This window comes from Mixophyes fleayi, chromosome 3, assembly GCF_038048845.1.
Source record: "Mixophyes fleayi isolate aMixFle1 chromosome 3, aMixFle1.hap1, whole genome shotgun sequence".
NCBI classification, from domain to species: domain Eukaryota; kingdom Metazoa; phylum Chordata; class Amphibia; order Anura; family Limnodynastidae; genus Mixophyes; species Mixophyes fleayi.
The window spans coordinates 308,905,848-308,927,688 of NC_134404.1; the positions used below are offsets into that span (position 1 = coordinate 308,905,848).

Below are 21,841 nucleotides of genomic sequence, written 5' to 3' on the forward strand. Positions count from 1 at the left end.
GAAGCCAACGCGTTTCGTCCGGGCGGACTTTGTCAGGGATGTGGCTTGTCTCTGTAAGTGGGTCTCTGTAAGCGTGTCCTTCAGTGTTTCATCCAATGGGACCATGGGAATGTGTCACGATTAAATCTTTGCTACATTTTTCTTTCATGTTTTCTTTACTTTGGAGAATAACTACTCTCTTATATTTTAAAATGAATGTCTTTGTATCTGTCACCCCCAAAAAGCTTGTGCACCGCCAAAAGCCTTGCGTCCTAGCCTGCAGTTTAGTCAGCCTATTGCATAATCGGGCCATGATCATTGCGATATACTTTAAATAGCAACCAGGAACAGTGCAAATTTTTGTCAGAACTGATACTACTTACTGACCCTTGTCCTCAGCTACCACCAAAAGTAATTAACAGCGTATTTTGATTGAAGCTCTTGATTCTCTCTTCACCATAAATAGTACCATTGGGGGAAATAACCCCATTCCATAAAGAAAAGGAAAAATATCCAAGAATACTTAATATTTAAAAAGAATAAACAACTCCCATAATCCTAAACCCCAATATGAAGTGAAATTAGAAATTCTTAGAGGAGATTATTTTTTTCCACCATTTCTCATGTATGTGAATAGTTGTAGCTCTCAAACAATCATCATCATCATTGTTTAATTATATAGCGCCACTAATTCCGCAGCGCTGTACAGAGAACTCATTTACATCAGTCCCTGCCCCATTGGAGCTTACAGTCTAAATTCCCTAATATAGATACTCACACAGACACAGATAGACAGAGAGGGAGAGACTAGGGTCAATTTTTGATAGCAGCCAATTAACCTACCAGTATGTTTTTGGAGTGTGGGAGGAAACCGGAGCACCCAGAGGAAACCCACGCAAACACAGGGAGAACAGACAAACTCCACACAGATAAGGCCATGGTTGGGAATCGAACTTATGAACCCAGTGTTGTGAGGCAGAAGTGCTAACCACTAGGCCACTGTGCTGCCCATGCAATCAGATAAATGGGAAGTGGTGAGATGTTTGAAATTTCTCAACTCTCTTTGTCATCGGTAGATCTATATTTGGCATTCAGCTATTCACTTTTACAATCTCATTGGTTTGTATCCTGCATAGCATCTGAAGATATTTACATTTATTACTGGTGACATTTACTTAAGTGGGACATTTATGAACGGCACAACATGTAGATCAGCACTGCCTCTCTATGTGTGAAAAGTGTGTCCAGTTAGCGCTTCATTTCGAGGTGCCTGCCCATTTCACAGTCTTTGGATCTACCCCGGAAAATCAATCTGCCCCGATTACAAATCGCATTCTTAGGGGCCGATTCAATTCGGCCACGTTAGTCTAGGATTGACGCGGTGCTAGTACTATTACCTTAAATATGGTAATTATAACCCAGATTTTTACTTGTGGCCCCAAGAGATGCAAGCAGATATCAGCGTTGAAATTACCGTACTAATGTTAATATTGCGCACTTATACCATACTAACGGTAATAATTCGTAGAATAACACGGACGAATTGAATTGCCTCCTTAGAAACACAAAACAACAGCAATCAAAGCAGATCACAAAAACTCTCATGGCAAAAAGAGAACAGTTTCAGGCTCTACTCATGGCTAAGATCCAAACGGCTCTATCTTGCCTATGTCAGCAATTGTATGTACTAAGCAATAGAGCCAATACGCTTCTAGCTAGAAATTTTTGGAGGACACCAAGTACCAAATAGAGTTCAGCACTTCACTAACAAAACGAGTTCTAAATTGTGTAATCCCCAGAGATAATTATTTCATGTCCTATTATGACAATCGTTATAACTTCAAAAATTAAACCCCAGACTTTGCAGCCTTGGGAGAGCACAATTATTATTTTTAACATTTATTTTTATAGCGCCAACATACTCACTTCACAATAGGGAACAAACACAGTAAAAAACGCAGACTGGATATTAACAGATAAAGCAGTATGAGATGATACATGAGGTTAATTGCCACATATTTGTGATCATAGAAGGAGAATAAATGTAAGTTTGAGTGAACTGTGTAGAGTGGTGGTAACTGGGTAGTATAGCATAGGGAGGTTAAGAATTTCATAAGCTGCCTAAAGAGATGAGTTTTCAGGGAACCCTTGAAGTACATTCATTTTTAATAACTCTAAAACCCCCAGGGAATTTCTCAATGCCCCTGGTTTGAAGCAGAGATATCACATCTCTCTAGTTATAAAGCCCTTGGCCCCGATGAATATACACTTGACTTATGTTTCACTTTTTAGCTTGATCAAATATCCATAATAACAAACACATTATGCTGGTTCAGAGAGGGGGAGCTTCAGAGAGGAGTTGATGGAGGCCCAAAAAATTACAACTTATCCAGAGCGGCCATCACAAATTGGAAAGATCAACCACCACCATTGCCAAAATAGCAATTAAAAGTACAACACAACTTTGAAATCAAACAACTGGGGGTAAATGTATCAAGCTGAGAGTTTTCTGACGGGTTTGAAAATCCAATCAGATTCTAGCTATCATTTATTTAGTGCATTCTGCAAAATGAAAGCTAGAATCTGATTGGTTGCTATAGGCAACATTTCCACTTTTCAAACCCGCCGGAAAGCTCTCAGCTTGATACATTTACCCCTGGCCTTAAATACTCTACTTCAGCCAGTGGCGGATCCAGGGGGGGGGGGGGCGATAGGGGCGACACTTGCTGCCGACGGCTGCACAGTATGTGCAGGTCCGTCCAGCCGTGACAGGCAGGGACAGTGTGCTGCCGGGCACATAGTGTGCAGCCGTCGGCAGCCTAAGATGTTAGAAAGGGGCTGGGCCTAAATCGCCCCCCCCCCCTAAATCGCCCCGGGTACAGTATTTTTCTAGATCCGCCCTGACTTCAGCACCGAGAGGAGGGCTGGCAAAGTTTAGCCTGGGGGCAAGATTCGACTCAGCAGCCTATTAGGAACATTTTAAATAAAAAAAATGCAGATGGCCCAGTGACCCAGTCCAAGGTAGCCCTCTATGGGACTCGCCTGGGGGGCAGATTCCCCCCAGTCCAGCCAGCCCCTGTTCACACCTCATTAAATGGCAAACATGGCTTATATATACCACAGAACTTCTCCATGGATCCTGCTACCATGCCCTATCTCTTACGCCTTCCTTGGCTGACTCCCTTTAATCTCTTCAAAAAAATCTAACACATATATTAAGTATTTATTATAAGAATATCTGCCTTCTGCCTAATACTATGAAGTTGTACTCAGGCAAATAAATTGTTAATCCTAGACTCTGCACTCTGTGCCTTCAATCTCATGAAATCTTGCAAATGCTTCTCTGTACATGACCATTTCATCTGTCTGTTTCCCTAATTTGTGTCCCCACAACCCCCCTTTTTTTTTTTTCCTAATTTTTCTTTATATACTCGTTTTTTGTTGGAATTCATTAATAAAAAACAAGAAAAAACATTTAGGGAGACCCATCTGAGGTGCCAAAAACAGGAGTCCTTTTGCCCTCATCATCATCAACATTTATTTATATAGCGACAGTAGTGTTTCACAATTGGGAACAATACTGGGTAATACATACAGACAGAGAGGTAAGAAGGCCCTGCTTGCAAGCTTACAATCTATGGGACAATGGTTTGATACACAAGGGTAAGTGCTATATCATATTGCATGTTTGTACAGTTAGAATGCAAAGGTTACAAAGTATTTAGTGGGCTCTATGCTCAGTCACACAACTATGTTGGTCAGAGGGTTATTGTCTTGAGTTAGCTGTGTAGAGGGTGGTATAGGAATATTAGAAGCTTGTCTGAAGAGGAGGGTTTACAGAGAACTCTTGACGGTTTGAAGACTAGAGGAAAGTCTTGTGGTGCGAGGGAGTGAATTCCATAAAATGGGTGCAGTCCCAAAAAAATCCTGTAACCGAGAATGGGAGGAAGAGATCAGAGTGGAAGAAAGACGCATATCTTGTGCAGAACAAAGGTGTTGAGTGAGGAGATATTTTGAGACAAGTGGGGAGATGTATGTCAGTGCAATTTTGTTGATGGCCTTGTATGGAAGTAGAAGAATTGTATTTGTTGATTCGTTGAAAAACTGGCAACCAATGTAGAGACTGACAGAGTGACTCGGCAGACTTGAAACAATTTGCAAGGAGAATCAATCTAGCCGCTGCATGCAAAATAGATTGTAGGGGCTCAAGTCTGATTTTGGGAAGACCAGTAAGAAGGGAATTACAATAGTCGATGAGGGAGATGATAAGTGCATGAATTCAAGTTTTTGCACTGTCTTGTGTGAGATATGTACGCATTCTGGAAATGTTTTTTTTGATGTATGCAGCATGATGTAAATATAGAGTTGATGTGGAGAACAAAGGATAGTTGCGAGTCAAGGATTACACCTAGGCAGCGAGCTTGTGGGGTGGGATTTATGGTCATGTTGTAAACAGAAATAGAAATTTCAGACAGGAAGCTTCTATTGTTGGGGGGGAATATTATTAATTCTGTATTGGAAAGATTGAGTTTGAGTTGGCAAGAGGACATTCAAGATGAAATGGCAGAAAGACAGTCAGTAACACGAGACAACACAGATGGTGAGAGAACAGGAGAGGATAGATAAATTTGTGTATCGTCCGCATGGAGATGATACTGAAATCCAAAGGAGCTTATTATATTTCCTAGAGAAGTAGTGGAGATAGAGAATAGCAGAGGACCTAGCACTAAGCCTTGTGGTACTCCAACTGATAAAGGAAGCGGAGTGGAGGTTGTTCCGGAGAAATTAACACTGAAAGAGCGATTAGGTAGGTAGGATGAGAACCCGGATAGGACAGTGTCTTGAAGACATGCGAATGCAGCAGAGATCCAGGAGAATTAGGAGAGAGTAATCACCTTTAGTTTTAGCTGTGATCAGATCATTGACAACCTTGGTCAGCGCAGTCTCTGTGGAGTGTTAGGAGCAAAAGCCTGATTGAAGAGAATCCAATAGGTTGTTTGCAGAAAGCAAACGTGTGAGGTGAGTGTGGGCAATTCTCTCAATAAGCTTGGAGGGGCATGGGAGCTGAGCGATGGGGCGGTAATTTGAGAGAGAGTTTGGTTCAAAAAAATTTTTTTACAATAGGAGCAATCACTGCATGCTTGAATAGTGATAGAAAGTTATCAGTAGAGAGAGATAGATTACAGATTTTAATCAGAGGTGGAATGAGCACACAAGACAAGGATCTACCAATTTGTGAGGGGATGGGATCAAGAGGACAGGAGATAAAGTAGGAAAATAAGAAGAGAGTAGAAACTTCCTCTTCATTTGTGGGATCAAATGAAGAGGGGGTGTCAGGGGATATTGGCAAGGAATTGAGCTGATTTCTAGTTGAGGGCGATGATATCATTTCAAGTCTGATCGTATTAATCTTGTCCTTGAAGTAGGAAGCAAGATCCTGGACACTGATGGTAGTCGGAGGGTTTGGGATGGGAGGATTGAGAAAAGATTTAAATGTGTTAAAAGGCATTTGGGGTTAAAAGCCTGAGCATAGATGAGAGATTGGAAGTATGCTTGTTTAGCAGTGACCAGAGCACTTCGATAGGAGTGGTAGATAGCAGTATATGCACAGAAATCATTAGAGGTACAAGATTTATGCCAATGACTTTCAGCTGTACGAGAAAGTTTTTGTAGATTTTGTGTTACTTTAGTGTGCCACGGTTGACAACGACCTTGTTCAGCATAGTAAATTATGGCCTGTAAATACACCTTCCCCACCCCTTTACCTTATTTAAAAAAATCTCATCCTGCAAAAGATAATCTTATTCTGCATCATCCATTCATGCACACAATCGGATCTTGGTAAGGAATCATCATCATCATCAACATTTATTTATACAGTGCCAGCAAACTCTGTAGCGCTTTACAATTAGGAACATACACAGTAATAAAACTACTGACTATTACAGACAGACAGAGAGGGAAGAAGGCCCTGCTCGCAAGCTTACAATATATGGGACAATGAGAGTTTGATACATGATGTTAAGTGCTACATATTACATAGGCATGCCTCTGATCTTCCCATCTCCTCTTATCAGACAGGGCAAACATTTGCACACCTGCAAAACAGATGCTTTCTCAAAAATGTGGGAGCGTGACATCACTATAAAAAGTAAGGCACATAAAGCCGAACGGCCTTAAACTTATCTGCATGTTCAGAAATCAAGCACTTACCTTTTAAGGATTAAGTTGTTTTCAGCCAATAGAATCCTAGGGGATTGGTTGGTCTGTGGTCCATATTTTCTCCCGCAAAGGATGCAGGAGCTCTCTTCCATCGGAGAAATCCCCTCCCACCCTCCCAACATATGTTTTGCTATGTTAACTATTTCTTTTTCCTGGTTACAGAGGAGGCACAGTTAGGCGGGAGAGCTCTTGAAGTCGGCAACTAACGCATAGGGTGCTATCGCTCCCCCAAAGGGGGAGTAGTCACAATAACGCCACATTTAGCACTGGCCAATCGCAAGGGACTATGTCCTAGTACCAGCGGTAGTGCCTGTGGTGGCACACTGTTTGGTTCAGCTATTAGTTGTTATCATCATCATCATCAATTTATATAGCGCCACTAATTCCGCAGCGCTGTACTGATGTGAAAACTCACTCACATCAGTCCCTGCCCCATTGGGGCTTACAGTCTAAATTCCCTAACATACAAACACATTAGGGTCAATTTGTTAGCAGCCAATTAACCTACTAGTATGTTTTTGGAGTGTGGGAGGAAACCCACGCAAACACGGGGAGAACATACAAACTCCACACAGATAAGGCCATGGTTGGGAATTGAACTCATTACCCCAGTGCTGTAAGGCAGAAGTGCTAACCACTAAGCCACCGTGCTTTGTTAGCTGACTCGCAAGTGCTCTTGTCGCCACCAAGTTTATATAATCATTAGTAAACTGTGACCTATTTTAGCCCAAACTAGAAGTCGTCAGTGTGTTTATTTCATTAAAGGTTAAGAGATTTTTGACAATGACAGTTGAGTGGTTTTGTGCATGGAAGAAGTGAATCTGCAGTATGAAGTTTAGGTAATCTTGTCAAATGAATGACTTAATTTAAAACCTTGCAGAGTTCCCCATTTAAATCTGTGACTTCCACAGAAGATCTGTCATTTAGATGACTATTATAAGATTTAGCATTCTATTGGTTTCTATAGTTATGGTTGAGGTTTCAGTGACCTCTTGTGGTCTTTTTATGTAAACTAAATGTTATAATTAAGAGTAATATTTTTTTTGATCAACCAGACAAGCATTTAAATACATATGAAATGTGAAGAAAGTAGTGTACACCTGTGGTCTGTCATCTCTTGTGCAAATAAAAGTCACAGAGTGCCCTGCCCACATTTGAGAATATGGCCACTTCATTGTCTAATATACTTTTCACCAAATGACAGATTGGAAGAGCTATTAGCCAAATGGGAGCAAACACAAGCAAGTGGCCCAATCATGTGTACTAGAACGTTTCGATAAATGGGCATGATAAAAAGCGTGCAGATTACATTTGTCTAATGTAAGTGTGGTTTATATAGTCAATGATATACCGGTATATGAAAATTCTACACCTACCAGCCCCCAACAGCTAGTATTCAAAACAAAGACTATTCTAGAGACCTTTGTACAACATAGAGAGCTTTCTAGTGACCACTATAGAATACACAAAGCATTTTATTTATATCTATGCGATACACAGAACATTCTAGTGACCTGTATACAATACAGAGAGCATTCTAGTAACATCTATATAATACAGAAAATATTCTAGTGACCTCTATACAACACAGAGAGAATTCTAACAATCACTATACAATTCAGATAGTATTCTACTAACATATATGCAAAGCAGTCAGCATTCTAGTGACCAATGTACAACAGAGCATTCTATTGAAGGTGTGACATGTTATTAATCAGACCACATTGAAATCCTCATATCATACATTTAAGGAGAGATTTTTATTCAAAACACCAATGATTTACGTATACTCTAGAATAGCTTCATAGGCAACCTGAAACACTTTACGGACTACATGAACCTTGAAAGGGCCACACATTACCTATAATCTGAGTAATAAGGTAAAACAATATATTTAATCAAATAAAGTGATACCAATCTGTAATAACATCTCAGCAGGCATTTTAAAGTGATGCAGGCTATAATAACAAATATCTGACAATAAAGCAGGATGGAGCTGGGGGCTGCATCTGAAGGCTCAGAGGGCTACATATGGCCCATCGCTGCTCTATACAGAACCAAGTGGCCTATGTTTTATCTTAATCCTGGTAATAACACTCTCCTGGTTGAAGACATACGTTCTGGCTCAGATGTTGCTGATACTGTTATGGGGTGAAAGTTCGGCTTGGTCATTAGATGATTGGTTCTGTCTCAATTCAGTCTCCATACACAGGATTATAGTTTAACATACAAGTAATAAAGTATAATAAGTGGCAACACTATTGCACTTAGTTAATATGGATGACTTCATAGAGTGCAAACATAGATTAGGGCAGAAAGCAGGCCCCAGATTTCGGGAAGGTTTACAAAACAGACCCCAGATATCTGGTGGTATTATAATGCATACCCCTCACCCTAATCTCTTTTGGTGATTAAAGGCAAACCCCAGATCTCTGGGAGCAACACAAATGAGTTTTTATTTATCCCTCTTGTGGTGCCTCAAATCAATGATAGTGCTAGCAGCAATATACTGGGTATGACAGAAGCCTGTCATACATAGTAACTATACAGCTGCACACAGCATAGTTGTGTCTGGCAGCTGAGAAGCAGACAGATCATACTCCCTGGCTGCTCTGATTGTGTTTCCTATCCTATCACCAGACATGACTATGCACTGTGCGACCACAGGGAGCCAGGCGGCACCCAATGGTGGACATGAGAGGCAAATGTGGCTCTGCTCCCTGAACCAGTCCACCCCAGGAGTACCAAATGAAAGACTGAGGAAATCCTGCCAAAATCTGTTTCAACAAAGTGGATAATGAGACAATACTCATCAAGCTGTGTTCCTTCTTGTGTATGTATATCCATATCACTAAAAAGTAAAATAAAAGGTAAATAAACAAACATGCAACTACAAGGCCATGGGAAGTCAAGTCAGTATGCGGGACTAAATAAGTGGCAATCCTAGACAATAAGGAAGACAGTTTGGTAAACTACACTGACAGTTAGATAGATATTCATTAAATGACATATAACAAGGTTACCAAATTGGAGAAAAAGTATTGGAGAAGATAAATCCTTCCATTAGCATGACAGTATGAAGCAGTGATTTAACGATGCATGTACAGAAGAAAGTGGTCAATGGTAAAGAACAAGCCCTAAGCAATTATGGCAGATAGACCACAACAGGTATTTGCCGAAGACAAATAACCAGACATATGCTTTGACGTGAGCCAATACCTTTTCAACATGACTAAAAGGATTTTCTACATAAGAGCCGTCTAACATTCAAACTTATAAATATATATAAACATGTGATACATGGGAGCATCATGTACTATATTGGGCAATCTGATATACTGGTATAACAATAATGTTATTGTGGCACAACAGTAGTATTATGGGTCTAGTAATATTATGGGATCAAGGTAATAATATGGGACCAGGATTATTATAAAAGTGAAAACATTGGGAATGATCTATGGCAGTGCTCCTTAACCTTTTCTCACCCTCGGCACACCTAAGCCTTTCCCAGGATTCCACGGCACATCAAAAGCAAAAATATACAAACCAAGCAGGAATTACAAAGTGCATACACAGAAATTACATTTCATAGTTATTTTTTATGTGATAAATTTAACATCACAGTGTTAGGAGCTGCGGCGGCCACTGGCACCACCGCGAATCAGCTCTAACTCCGCCTGGCGCCTCGGCCGTCTCCTTGTCAACCGGGACGTCATTTCCTGCAGTTATTCCGACCGTTGCCAAGGCAATGGCCGGACGCCAAGTACTCCATACAGCACGCCCCGGCAAATAGTGCAGCCGGGCACATGCGCTGATTCCTCCCCAGCCTGTGGGCTGATTAATATGGCAATTAGTTAATTAAACCTGGGATGTGTATGATTACAGGGTTGAGCCCTGATTGGCTGGTCTGAGTATTTAAGGCAAGGAGGGCTTAGCCTCCCTGTCGGTTATAGCGCTTACTGACCCAGTTTGCTGACCTGCTCCTGTCCTGTCTGTTTGTTGGATCGTATCCTGTGGATACTCTGCCTGTTGGATTTCCTGTTGTGACCTTCTGCCTGGACTTTGGACTCTGCCTGTTTGCCCGTGACCCTGACCCTTTGGCCTGTACCTTGGACTCCGCTACTTTGCCTGTGACCCTGACCTTTTGCGTGTTTATTGACTACTCTGCTTGCCTGTGACCCTTGACCTCGGCTACCGTCTGACTATCCGCTGCCTTCTGTTCAGCCTCCTGGCCTGCCGCTATGGGACTATATTACCAACTCACACTACGCCTGGAGTTAAGTCCTGGGGGCATCTGAGTACCGGTGAGCATATAAAGCTTTAAGGGAAAGGCGGCTGTATAGGTGAAGACCTCCGCCATCTTGTTCTGTGAGTTGGGGATCAGACCGTCAGCCTAACACACAGCTAATAGCATTTCAGTACACTGTGCCTCTTCATCACCACACGGTGCCCCTTCATTACCACACTGTGCCCCCTTCATCATCACACTACACCCAACATGCTGTTTTTATCCCCTTTGTGTCTCCCTTTTCATGCTATTCCCTTTATAATCCATTTTCACTCCTTTGTGTCTGCTCTTTACCGCTGCGCCCCTTTATGGTGCTTTTTCTCTCTGTCTCCTCTTTATTGTTGCGTCCATTTATGATGCTTTTTCTCCCCTTCCTTTGTGTCTCTCCTTTATTGCTTGCTGCACCCCTTATTTTTGTTTCTGCTCCCTTTGCTTTGTGTCTCCCCTTTATTGCTTGCTGTGCCCCTTTATGATATTTTTTCTTCCCTTCCTTTGTGTCAGCCCTTTATTGCTTGATGCGCCCATTTATAATACTTTTTCTCCCCTACCTTTGTGTCTCCCCTTTATTGCTTTATGCGCCCTTTTATGATGCTCCCCTTCACTGACTTACCATTCTATTGCATTCTTTCTTCCCTTTTGTATTCTTTTCTTCAAGTTCTCTTCAGTCGTATATGGCTCCTCTCCGTGGACCAGAGAAAATTTTCTATTTTAATCAACTGATGGTCCGACGGACTATCAGTTGATTAAAAAAAAAATATTATTTTTGGTCCGGCGGACGGCGGAGAAGCGAGGGATGGCGGCACACTTAACAACGTCTCGTGGCACGCCGGTTGCAGAGCACTGATTTATGTGAAGATTTGCAGTGAATAGACAGCTGGGCTATATTTTAATGCTAAGAGATTGATGTGCTATATTTTTATATTTTTGCACTAGATTGTTATGTGATTGTGCTATATCATGTCTTTATGTTATTGCTAAATTAATGCTGATTTATGATGCAATATAAGGGACTGATAGGTACATGAATATTTAGTAGCATGGGAGTTAAAATGGAACATGCTAATTGTACATCTACCCATGGTGATAGGAATCACGTGTAGACTCAGGGAGAGATCAGTAATGGATGTTAATGTACCTACACACAGATATTGTATCAGCTATATTATTGTGCTATATTTTTATACATTTGATGTGTAACATTAAGCTGTTGAAGATATAATTTGTAACACTGTTGTATAGTAAAGGGTATTATTTTATACATACAGTATATATCTGCATTGTGGGTTTAATACAGCCTTGATACAGTAACTATTGAACCCATGATGGTTGCTTGTTATTTAAGCAATGAAATAGACTAAGTGTGGTCTAAATAATGCAAGGGAAGATGTGATTTAAAAATCAGATGTCCTAGGACGAATACAGAGATAGCAAGTGTATTGTACCATCTTTAATCAAAATTATAGTTATGAACCAGTTTACACGGTACTGGGTAGGTCAAGGTGAGCTTTGGTGATATTAAGGTGGGTTTATAGCAGGAGTTGAGAGGTTTAGTGCAATGCAGAGTATAAAGATACTCTTTACCTTTGTAAGTCCAACTCCTGTCCAAAAGTAAAAGAGATAAACATGTATTTTGTTAGAGGCAGCTCAGACAGACTGTGGTATGATGGGAGAAAACATGGGAAGGAAGCAAGAAGGGCCCATTTTATTTTAAATTAGTGGTCTTGGTTACATTTGAATGCAGTATCCAGTCCTGCAATTGCAGGATGGCCCAGCTAATGAAGTCATGTCCCAGCTATTTAACAATGAGTACAGGAGCTGAAAAATCTCTTCTGGATATAAGCAGAGCTGGATTAAGGCTTCGGGGGGCCCGGGGCACTTAAGACAGGGGGGCCCCTAAGATCTAAAATTAAGGGCATAGTGACACATCCTGCATTACATCACCTACAGCCCACAGTATGACACTTACAGCTCTCCCAGAGGGCTCGCTTAGGTTGTCTGCATAAGAAAAATCATTGCTTCCACAAACTAAAATACTGTACATTAAAACAATCATCAAAACACCACATTAAAATGGGTATTGACACCACACATTAAAACTAGCAATGATATCACACATTAAAAATATCATTGATAATGTACACTAAAACTAGCAATGATACCGCACGCTAAACCTAGCAATGATACCGCACTTTAAAAATAAAATTTATAATGCACATTAAAACTAGCAATTATACCGCAAATTAAAATACCATTGATAATGCATCACTGGGCATGGCCAGGCCACCCTCCTACAGACAAAAAAACTGCATTGTTGTGTACACCATTGAACGGTCACCAAAAATTGGGATTGTCCCACTAGAATCACAACATTTCACAGACTTTGCTGCTCTCTCCTACCTGTTCTTCTCACTTTCACCACCTGTGCTGCAGGTTTCTTTAGTTGCGGCTTGTCTGGATCCTGGAATGTTAGGGGCCCTATTTGTAAAAAAAAATGGGTACATTTAGAAAATTACAGCCACCCCCGGCGTTAAATCAGTACCACCCATGATTAATAATTAGGCCTTCCTCCAGCCCCAGCATTAAAATAATAGTATTCACATTTAATAAATAAACATATTTCCCTCCCTACAAACAGCCCCAGCAATAAATTAATAGTATTTACATTTCAGAAATATACCTATTTCCCGCAACCGTCACTGCCATTAAATAATTCATAGGCACATTTAATAAAGGGACCTCATTCTCCCCAAACCACCCTATCTTAAATTAATTGTCCCCACTATTGTGTCTCCCTCCCCCCTTTTCCTCATGCTGTGTCTCTCACCCTTTTTTCTTATACTGTGCCTTTCTCCCCCTTTTTTCTCATGCTGTGCCTCTCCCCCTTTTTCCTTACTGTGCCTCTCTTCTCCCCCTTTTTCCTCCATAGTGTGCCTCTCTTCTCCCCCTTTTTCCTCCATACTGTGCCTTTCTTCTCCCCCTTTTTCCTCCATACTGTGCCTCTCTTCTCCCCCTTTTTCCTCCATACTGTGCCTCTCTTCTCCCCCTTTTTCCTCCATACTGTCGCTCTTCTCCCCCTCTTTCCTCCTTACGGTGCCTCTCTTCTCCCCCTTTTACCTCCATACTGTGCCTCTCTTCTCCCCTTTTACCTCCATACTGTGCCTCTCTTCTTTCCTTTTACCTCCATACTGTGCCTCTCTTCTCCCCCTTTTACCTTCATACTGTGCCTCTCTTCTCCCCCTTTTACCTCCATACTGTGCCTCTCTTCTCCCCCTTTTACCTCCATACTGTGCCTCTCTTCTTTCCTTTTACCTCCATACTGTGCCTCTCTTCTTTCCTTTTACCTCCATACTGTGCCTCTCTTCTTTCCTTTTACCTCCATACTGTGCCTCTCTTCTGTCCTTTTTACTCCATACTGTGCCTCTCTTCTTTCCTTTTTCCTCCATAGTGCCTTTCTGCGTTATTCCCTTTTTTTTTTACTTACCTTTCTGTTAGATTCATTCTTCTCCTCTCTTCTGTCTTCTTTTTTCTTTCCTGGTCCTCTCCGCGCTGCTCCTCACTGAAGGACAGGCGTGACTTGATGACGTCACGCCTGTCATTCAGTATCAACAGTGCAGAGAGGAGGGAGGAGGAGGAACGCCAGCGCCGCCGTGAGGTGAGTAGTGTATCTTTTTTTTTTTTTTTTTTACTACCCGGCTCCCCCCACCAACGAAGGGAGCCCCGAACCCCCCCCCCCCGCCATTAAAAAAAAAAAGTTAAATTTTTTTTTCAAAAAATCAGTAGAAGTTATGCGCGCGGCGGCAGGGGGCCCTCGGAGAGAGGGGGGCCTGGGGCACGTGCCATCTGTGCCCCCCCCTTAATCCGGCTATGGATATAAGTGTTGGAGGGCGAGAAAGTTATAGGAACTTTGGTGGGTTCTGGCAATGAACTTCCTTCGTATCAACAACACTTTCATCATGTACAGCTTGGAAATTAATATCAAAAGTACTTGGCACCACTGAAATATTTATGATCCTTTGGTTCTGCCAGTTGTCAGGACAAAAGATCGAAGTGGTAGCGGCAGCAGACCCAAAGTTGCCATATCCCTTGAATTGCGGAAATCTTTTGGGAACAAGTAGGTGTATCAAAGACAGTAGAGGAGAGGCTGCCATCGTAGAATGGAATGCTGCACCAAAACCCTATATCTAGTGTTATACTGCTAGAAACTTCCCAACCAGAGAGAGGAATGGCAGCACATTCCCCCTCAAGAAGGAAAATCTGGCCTGAGGTGGCACAGGTGCCAGTGATAGTAAGTCTAGTGATTGTTGAGAAAATGATCTAAAAGACCAGAAATATTAGAAGGTACTGAAGGCAAGAAGGTTTAGATACAAGCCGATAAGAGAAAATCCTTAGTCCACTCAACAAAGGAAAATCACTGTTCCGTAACCTACCAAGTTGAAGACATGAAAAGCTGCTGACAACTTAGAGAAAAGGTAATGGTTATTAGGCAATAGCTTAGACAGAAGTTGGAGCTGTTCAGAGTAAATACACATGGGAGTATATTTACTAAACTGAGGGTTTGAAAAAGTGGAGATGTTGCCTATAGCAACTAAACAAATTCTAGTTATCATTTATTTAGTACATTCCACAAAATGATAGCTAGACTCTGATTTGTTGCTATAGGCAACATCTCCATTTTTTAGAACCCGCATTTTAGTAACTCTACCCAATGCTCTTTCTAAGTAATGTGTGCTTTCTGCAGCTTGTGTGTCACCCTCTTCGTTCTGCTGGGGAAAGAGATGTGTAGAAAAGTCAGAGGCTTTTACTATGGATGTGTGAGAGACTGTGACTGGTAAACAGAAATCATCAGCAGGTTCTGTCTGTGAGAGGTAACCACAGACTACAGGTGTGTTACTAAGTGGATCCAGGAAAATAAGAATGAGGCTTGGATCCAGAAACCATCTACTAGGAAGAGGTAGGAGGGGTTACAGACTATTTGTTACTGTTCAATCTGGACAATCAATGCCACATTGTCTGATACATAGAGTTATTGTTAGCTACGATTAGGGTGTTGCCATATTTGATTTTCTTTATTACCTTTTGTAATTCATCTGTAAATAAAACAATTTACATAGCATGCAATACTACCAGGTCATGATTTACTGATGAGAACTGATCTGTTAGAAATCTGTAGAGTAACAGGTGCTGACCAGAAAACCAGATTTGTATAGTTGCGCAGATACTGGTACTGTATGTACTCCGACTGTATTCAAACAAGAAGTAGGTTGTAAAACTGCTACAAGTAGATCCTTGGTAATATGTTTAACAGTGAACATTTGCAATGTTTCAAAATGGCTTTCTTTGTGTAGGAAATATGCACAAGATGTTTGGCCTATTTCTCAGGAAATGCTTTTTGGGGTAGCAGGTACTTTTGCGGGAGTTGAGCACAGTGGTTAATTCAGCAGATATAGAAACACTGGTACTAAGTTAGCATGGCCAAAATGTGTTGGGGCCATTGTTAACTGCATTAGATTTAAAACAGGGATAAATCTTTGAAAGGTGTTAATAAAACTGTTTGGCTTTCATATAGCACTTTGCAAAATATAAATACATATATTCAATGCAGCCCAACTCAGATCTTTAACCAACAATTTTAGCAATTAGAGGAGGAATTTGTTAGAGAGCAACTGGTGAAAAAACATTACATATGGGAGGAGATGGGTGTGATACATACGTTCAACAGTTACATGATCAATATTTTTATGGTCGACACCATAATAAAGACAGGGTTGGAAAGTTGACAATAATGGCATTGACAGTCATGTTAGGTCGACAATTGAAATGGAGACAGTATTATTAGGTCAACAATAATATCCCTAACCCTATCCCTAAACCACTAAACCTAACCATAACCCAATAACACTAACCCTATAATAATGTATACATTTGAATTGTCAACCACCTAATACTCTCTACATTCGAATTGTTGACCTAACAATACTGTTGACCTTGTGAATTGTTGACATAATAAAACTGGCTACATTTGAATGATCATCCTAATGTTGTCAACTTTCTGAATATCAACCAAATGAATGTCCAGCCATTGCATTCCACCACCATGGGTGGAATCCAACAACAGTGTGCCACTACAGACACATAAATGCCTAGAACTAAGAATATTCAAATTGGGGTCAAACCACTCACTGATTAAGCACGGTTTCAGGTGGAAACATGATGGCTCTACCATTTCTGACTAAAATGACTTTTCTTGCCATTAAATGTCCAAGGTGTATGTTTTTATCCAACTAGAAGCCAGTTATTTATATTGAGGAGAGTGAGGCTTTTTTATGTGTCTACCGCAGCATATTTTTGTTTGCTGAATTTGCAGGGCTCATAACATGGAGCCTGTAAGCCACAGCATCAAACCCATGTTGAAATTTTATAATTGGACGAAGGTGGTAATCAATAATTTCTGTATACTGCAATCAGTTGTGATGTTATTAATACACAATGTAATTATTATTGCAACAACATTTAGTTAAGTATTTGATTAAGTATTACATATTTTCTATCTTTTGCTATAAAATATTAAGTGGTGAAGAGGCTAATCAATGTTTCCATAGCTTTTATTACACAGAGTTTGGTATAATTCTGTTTGCAATTCCATGAGAACGTTTCCGAATATTATTTATGTAGCGTTCGCACATCGCGAAAGCTAGTTATAAATAATATCACTTTTCATACACCAAATAGCAAGTTCATAGATGTCAAGAAAGAACGGTTTATAAAGGTCTAGAGGTGGGAGCCTCAGGAAGGACACCTGGCTACTTCAAGGAACAATGAGGAATCAACCAATGGCACGTTGAGTTCCTGAGAGATCATGATGCATCTACCTATGATTGTCGACCTAAATACTGTAACTTTGTATCTTTTGGATGTCGCTGCTTTTTACAACTGTACAGTGTATAAATTGTTCACCCTTGGTTTTGGAAACCAGAGTGTTCTGATAGAAGTTTGTGTTAGTGATAACAGCACAAGCATATGCATGTCAAACCTTGCCTTGTAATACTTTGCAAATAATACCTTTGTGCTTTGGAACCACAGCAATCGCATCTGAGAATCTTTATTGCAAACGATACGTATGTGCGTAACACCCACTGCATTATCATTATTCTAATATTGCATGATTAAAGATATCTGCTTAGATTTTGGGAGCAGACATGAATTGTTTTGCTTTCAAAAGTCTTTTGAATGTAGTTAAGCGTGTTGTGTATTGACATCTCAGGTAAGTGGAGTAGATCCTCACTGGTACCCAAATCCTGTACCTCCCCAATTTTTTAGTGGTGAATGGTGCTTCTTAGAATTGCGAGCTAAAAGGTTGAATGAAGCTAACTGAACCGCCACTGATTATGGTTCTGATTTCTGGCAAACAAAAATGGTCTCTGTATTACATGCTAGGTTACCTCAATCATGTTTTCATTTCATTGCAGGGGAGTGTATATGACATAGATATCTGTTAAAAGAGGAGATAGTATGTGCCCAATAACATATTTAACACACCATCTTCATACAACATTCTTATATAGTTTTGTTAATTACCCATGTGCTTTCCACACTTTTCCTTATAGGTCATGCTCAGAGTCGTAACTAGGCAGGTGCAGGCGGTGCCGTCGCCCAGGGCGCAAGGCCAAGAGGGGCGCAGCAGTAGCCTGCTACTTGCCTCTGTGACAGCAGGCTGCAGATTGTCGGGGATCCCATGCTCTATAAAGGCTGGACATCAGAGACTCAGGATCCCCGCATGTGCACTAAGTCTGTGAGCCTCTCTCTCTCCTACCGTCCCCTGGAACAGTCTCTCTGCCCTCAGGCTCACCTCATCTCTGTGTGTGACAGTTCATAGCTCCCAATTCACAGACTTCATAGGGGTAGAACTTGTCCAAAAGTCAGCCTCTGCCCCCCTCCCTCTTTGTGTGCGTGTGTCAGCCTCAGCCCCCTTCCCTCTGTCTGTGTGTGTTAGGCTCTGCCCCCCTCACTCTGCAGGGTTGGACTGGCCCGATGACGCGATATTTGCATCATTAAGCTCCGCCCCACCACTTGTCTATTGCTGGGGCGAGAACTGGGAGGTTGCCCTGCTCTCCCGGGACCCCGGGAGGTCTCCCAGAAATGCGAGTCTCCCAGGCATTCCGGGAGACAACTATGCGTTAAAGAAAAGCAGCTAATGAATCTCTAGAGACTGAAGTATCTTTTACCTTTCTGTCTCCATTACTGAAGTCATGTTGTCTTACCTGTCAGTCTTTGATTAAATCTTGGAGCCTATGGAGGTCTCCATTTTCATGGAGACCTCCATAGGCTTCCATACATGGACATAGGACACAATTTCCGAACTGTGTCATCATGCCACAGATGGCGAAGCCAATCACGTCTTGTACTGGCTCAGCATCAGGGAGAATGCCAGACTCTTCAGGGAGTGACGGAGATCACCCCTATTTCAGGGAGTCTCCCTGTCATTCAGGGAGAGTTGGCAAGTATAATTATACTTCATATAGTGTTATAAACCAAACACTAATATTCAACTGCTGTTACATTATCCAAACAAATGGTTACTGAAACAACGTTTGCTGTATACAAACTTTAGTCTTATAAATAATTTGCCTCCTCCTTTCACTCTCACACTATATTCAGTTCCAGGGAAAAAAAACAACTGAACAGAATATTGTTTAAAAATAAAGCATTAAAATTTATAAACTTTACAAAATGTTACATTGTGACAGTCCAGACAATAAAATTGAAATATCCACGAACTGTAGATTATATCAGACCGTAATGAAGAGCTGAATGTGGAAATTATCCAAAGTCAGGGAGTTTCACGACAACGGTGATTGTAAAGAAATCTAGCATGTGGGATACTAGATTCAAGCATCAAGTTCAACATTTGTTTTATCATAAATCACTAGACGATCTGTTCTGGAGTGTCTTGAATGCTTTACGTGCAGAATGTCACCCATCTTATCAAGTTCATCCAAGACCTGAAAAGCATATATACAGTAAGTTTCTATGTAAACATGAGGTGCAAGCAGTTGTGGGCTGGAAATATGGGCTATCAAAGCAGAAACACCTCTTATAGGAATTTGTAGGTTCAGGTACAGCAGAGGCAGGGTGGGCAGGGGGGCAGGGGGTCATTTGCCCCCCGGGTCAGTCCCATAGTGGGCTACCTTGGGCTTGGTCACTGGGCCAACTGCATTTTTTCCCTTTAAAATAGGCTGCTGAGTCAAGTTTTGCCCCCTGGGCTAAAATTTTCCAGCCCTCCCCTGATGTACAGGTTGCTTATTAAGATAGATATTGCAGTGTTTCCCAACTGAAAAGTTTATCTGCGCATGATTATCTCACCAGAATTCAGACTTCCAAATGAATAAAATGATTAATGGTAATAAGATGGCATAACGTTTTATATGGTCCCCTAAGAAAAGTAATGGATAGCTTTTGTGGGAATAGAGCTAATTTCATATTGCATAAATGTCCTCACTTTCTCTTTGATATTGGGGAGCCTTCAGAATGAGGAGCATCTATTTACTAGTCATAGTGAATCCTCAAAATTGTGCTTTTCCCTCTTTTATCTTCCCTCCCACATTTGCATACACAGTATCGATATTATTTCCTATTTATTCACCTTTCAGACCTTTGCCTCTTTTAGCTGCCTTATTCATTCCAAAATCATTTTGTCTTGCCACAATCACTATCACTATGTCCTGCAGGAATATTAAGTATAAATTACATTTTTCTCCTCTCACTTCACAAGAACAGTCACTGTAATATTGGCCAATTGACAACAGTATTTTGCAATCACTTGTCTGCCAGACTTGTTTATATTGGTGCCAATATACACAGTGGTGGATTCAATGCTGATATTGTTTTGTGGTATTTATAGTTATAACAAACTGAAGATCCAGCATACCTCCATATGAGTTGGATTTCTAGCATTACAAAATAGTCAGTTTTTTTAATTTATTTTAATTGATTAATTTGTTACTTACTATTAGAGGACATGTGTACTGTTCTCAAGGGTCGAGTAATATATGTTCTAAGTGCATGAAAAGCTTACAATTTTTAATTTGCAACAGCAACACGAGTGGACTGATGGAGCAGCCTTTTAATGACAGAGCAAGCACAGGTATTCACTATGTGGGTGACTCTTTGTGAAAATTAGGATTGAAGCTCCAGAACTACCGTGAGGCATTTTACCCTTTTCATTACCTTTTTTAAAAAATAAAAAATTTTGTTGTTTAAGACGAGACTTAGCTCCCTGGGTTTCCATAACAGTCACCCATCAACTTCCTATTCATTGCTCCATTTCTATGCTTATTGCAGGACTGTCAATGGAGGAAGGAGCAGATTGAGTTTCCAGGTATAGCCGCATAACAATAGCATGTGAACTAACATATTGCCTTGAAGTATAACTCCAGCAATCACCTGGATATCAATGGATGAAATACTGAGTTATAGTATTCTGTTATTTATGAATAACAACAAGTTCCTGAAAGCCAACACTGACAGACTGTCTGCAACATTACCATATATACATTATTAGATATAGTGTTACACCAGGATTATGCGTGTGTTAGCAATACATTTACTTATTGAATATCCTAGCTAGGGACTGTGAATGTAAGCTTGAAAGCATATTAGCTGCTGTTGAAGGCTATCTGCTTCAGATTCACAAACTGCAATAGACTTTATTACATTGTATTGCGTTTATTTATTTTTTGCTTCCTGCTATTTCACTGTGATCAAATTCACCTCTTGCCAACTATTGCCTCGCCTTTAAATACACACCCTCATCATAAACACATTTCCCAACAAGTATGTGCCACATTGATTTTTTTCATGTTGTGTTTGGCAAGTTATTATTATTATAATAATAATAATAATTAATAATATTATTATTATTATTATTATCTTACCAAACTGTGGCTAAGTGGTTAGCACTTCTGCCTCACAGCACTGGGGTCATGAGTTCAATTCCCGACCATGGCCTTATCTGTGTGGAGTTTGTATGTTCTCCCGGTATTTGCTTGGGTTTCCTCCGGGTGGTCTGGTTTCCTCCCACACTCCAAAAACATACTGGTAGGTTAATTGGCTGCTATCAAATTAACCATAGTCTCTCCCTCTCTGTCTGTCTGTGTGTGTATGTTAGGGAATTTAGAATGTAAGCTAAAATGGGGCAGGGACTGATGTGAGTGAGTTGTACAGCGCTGTGGAATTAGTGGCACTATATAAATAAATGCTGATGATGATTACCATTTATTTATATAGCTCCACTAATTCCGCAGCGCTGTACAGAGATCTCACAACACATCAGTCCCTGCCCCATTGAGGCTT

The 21,841-nt window shown here is 40.8% G+C and overlaps 1 protein-coding gene across 4 annotated transcripts in view; it reads right to left on the minus strand.

Moving 5' to 3' along the window:
• Positions 1 to 19,178: 19,178 nt before the first annotated feature.
• LOC142144781 (serine palmitoyltransferase 3-like) overlaps positions 19,179 to 21,841 on the minus strand; it is an 85,507-nt gene continuing 82,844 nt past the window's right edge. For 3 of the 4 annotated variants that reach the window (XM_075203961.1, XM_075203960.1, XM_075203957.1), the window contains one exon: positions 19,179 to 19,491. In XM_075203961.1, coding sequence (XP_075060062.1) covers positions 19,378 to 19,491 — 114 coding nt within the window. In that variant the 3' untranslated portion in view covers positions 19,179 to 19,377. Of the gene's footprint in view, positions 19,492 to 20,132; positions 20,212 to 21,841 lie in introns of all 4 variants that reach the window. The other variant, XM_075203959.1, reaches the window with a different exon arrangement.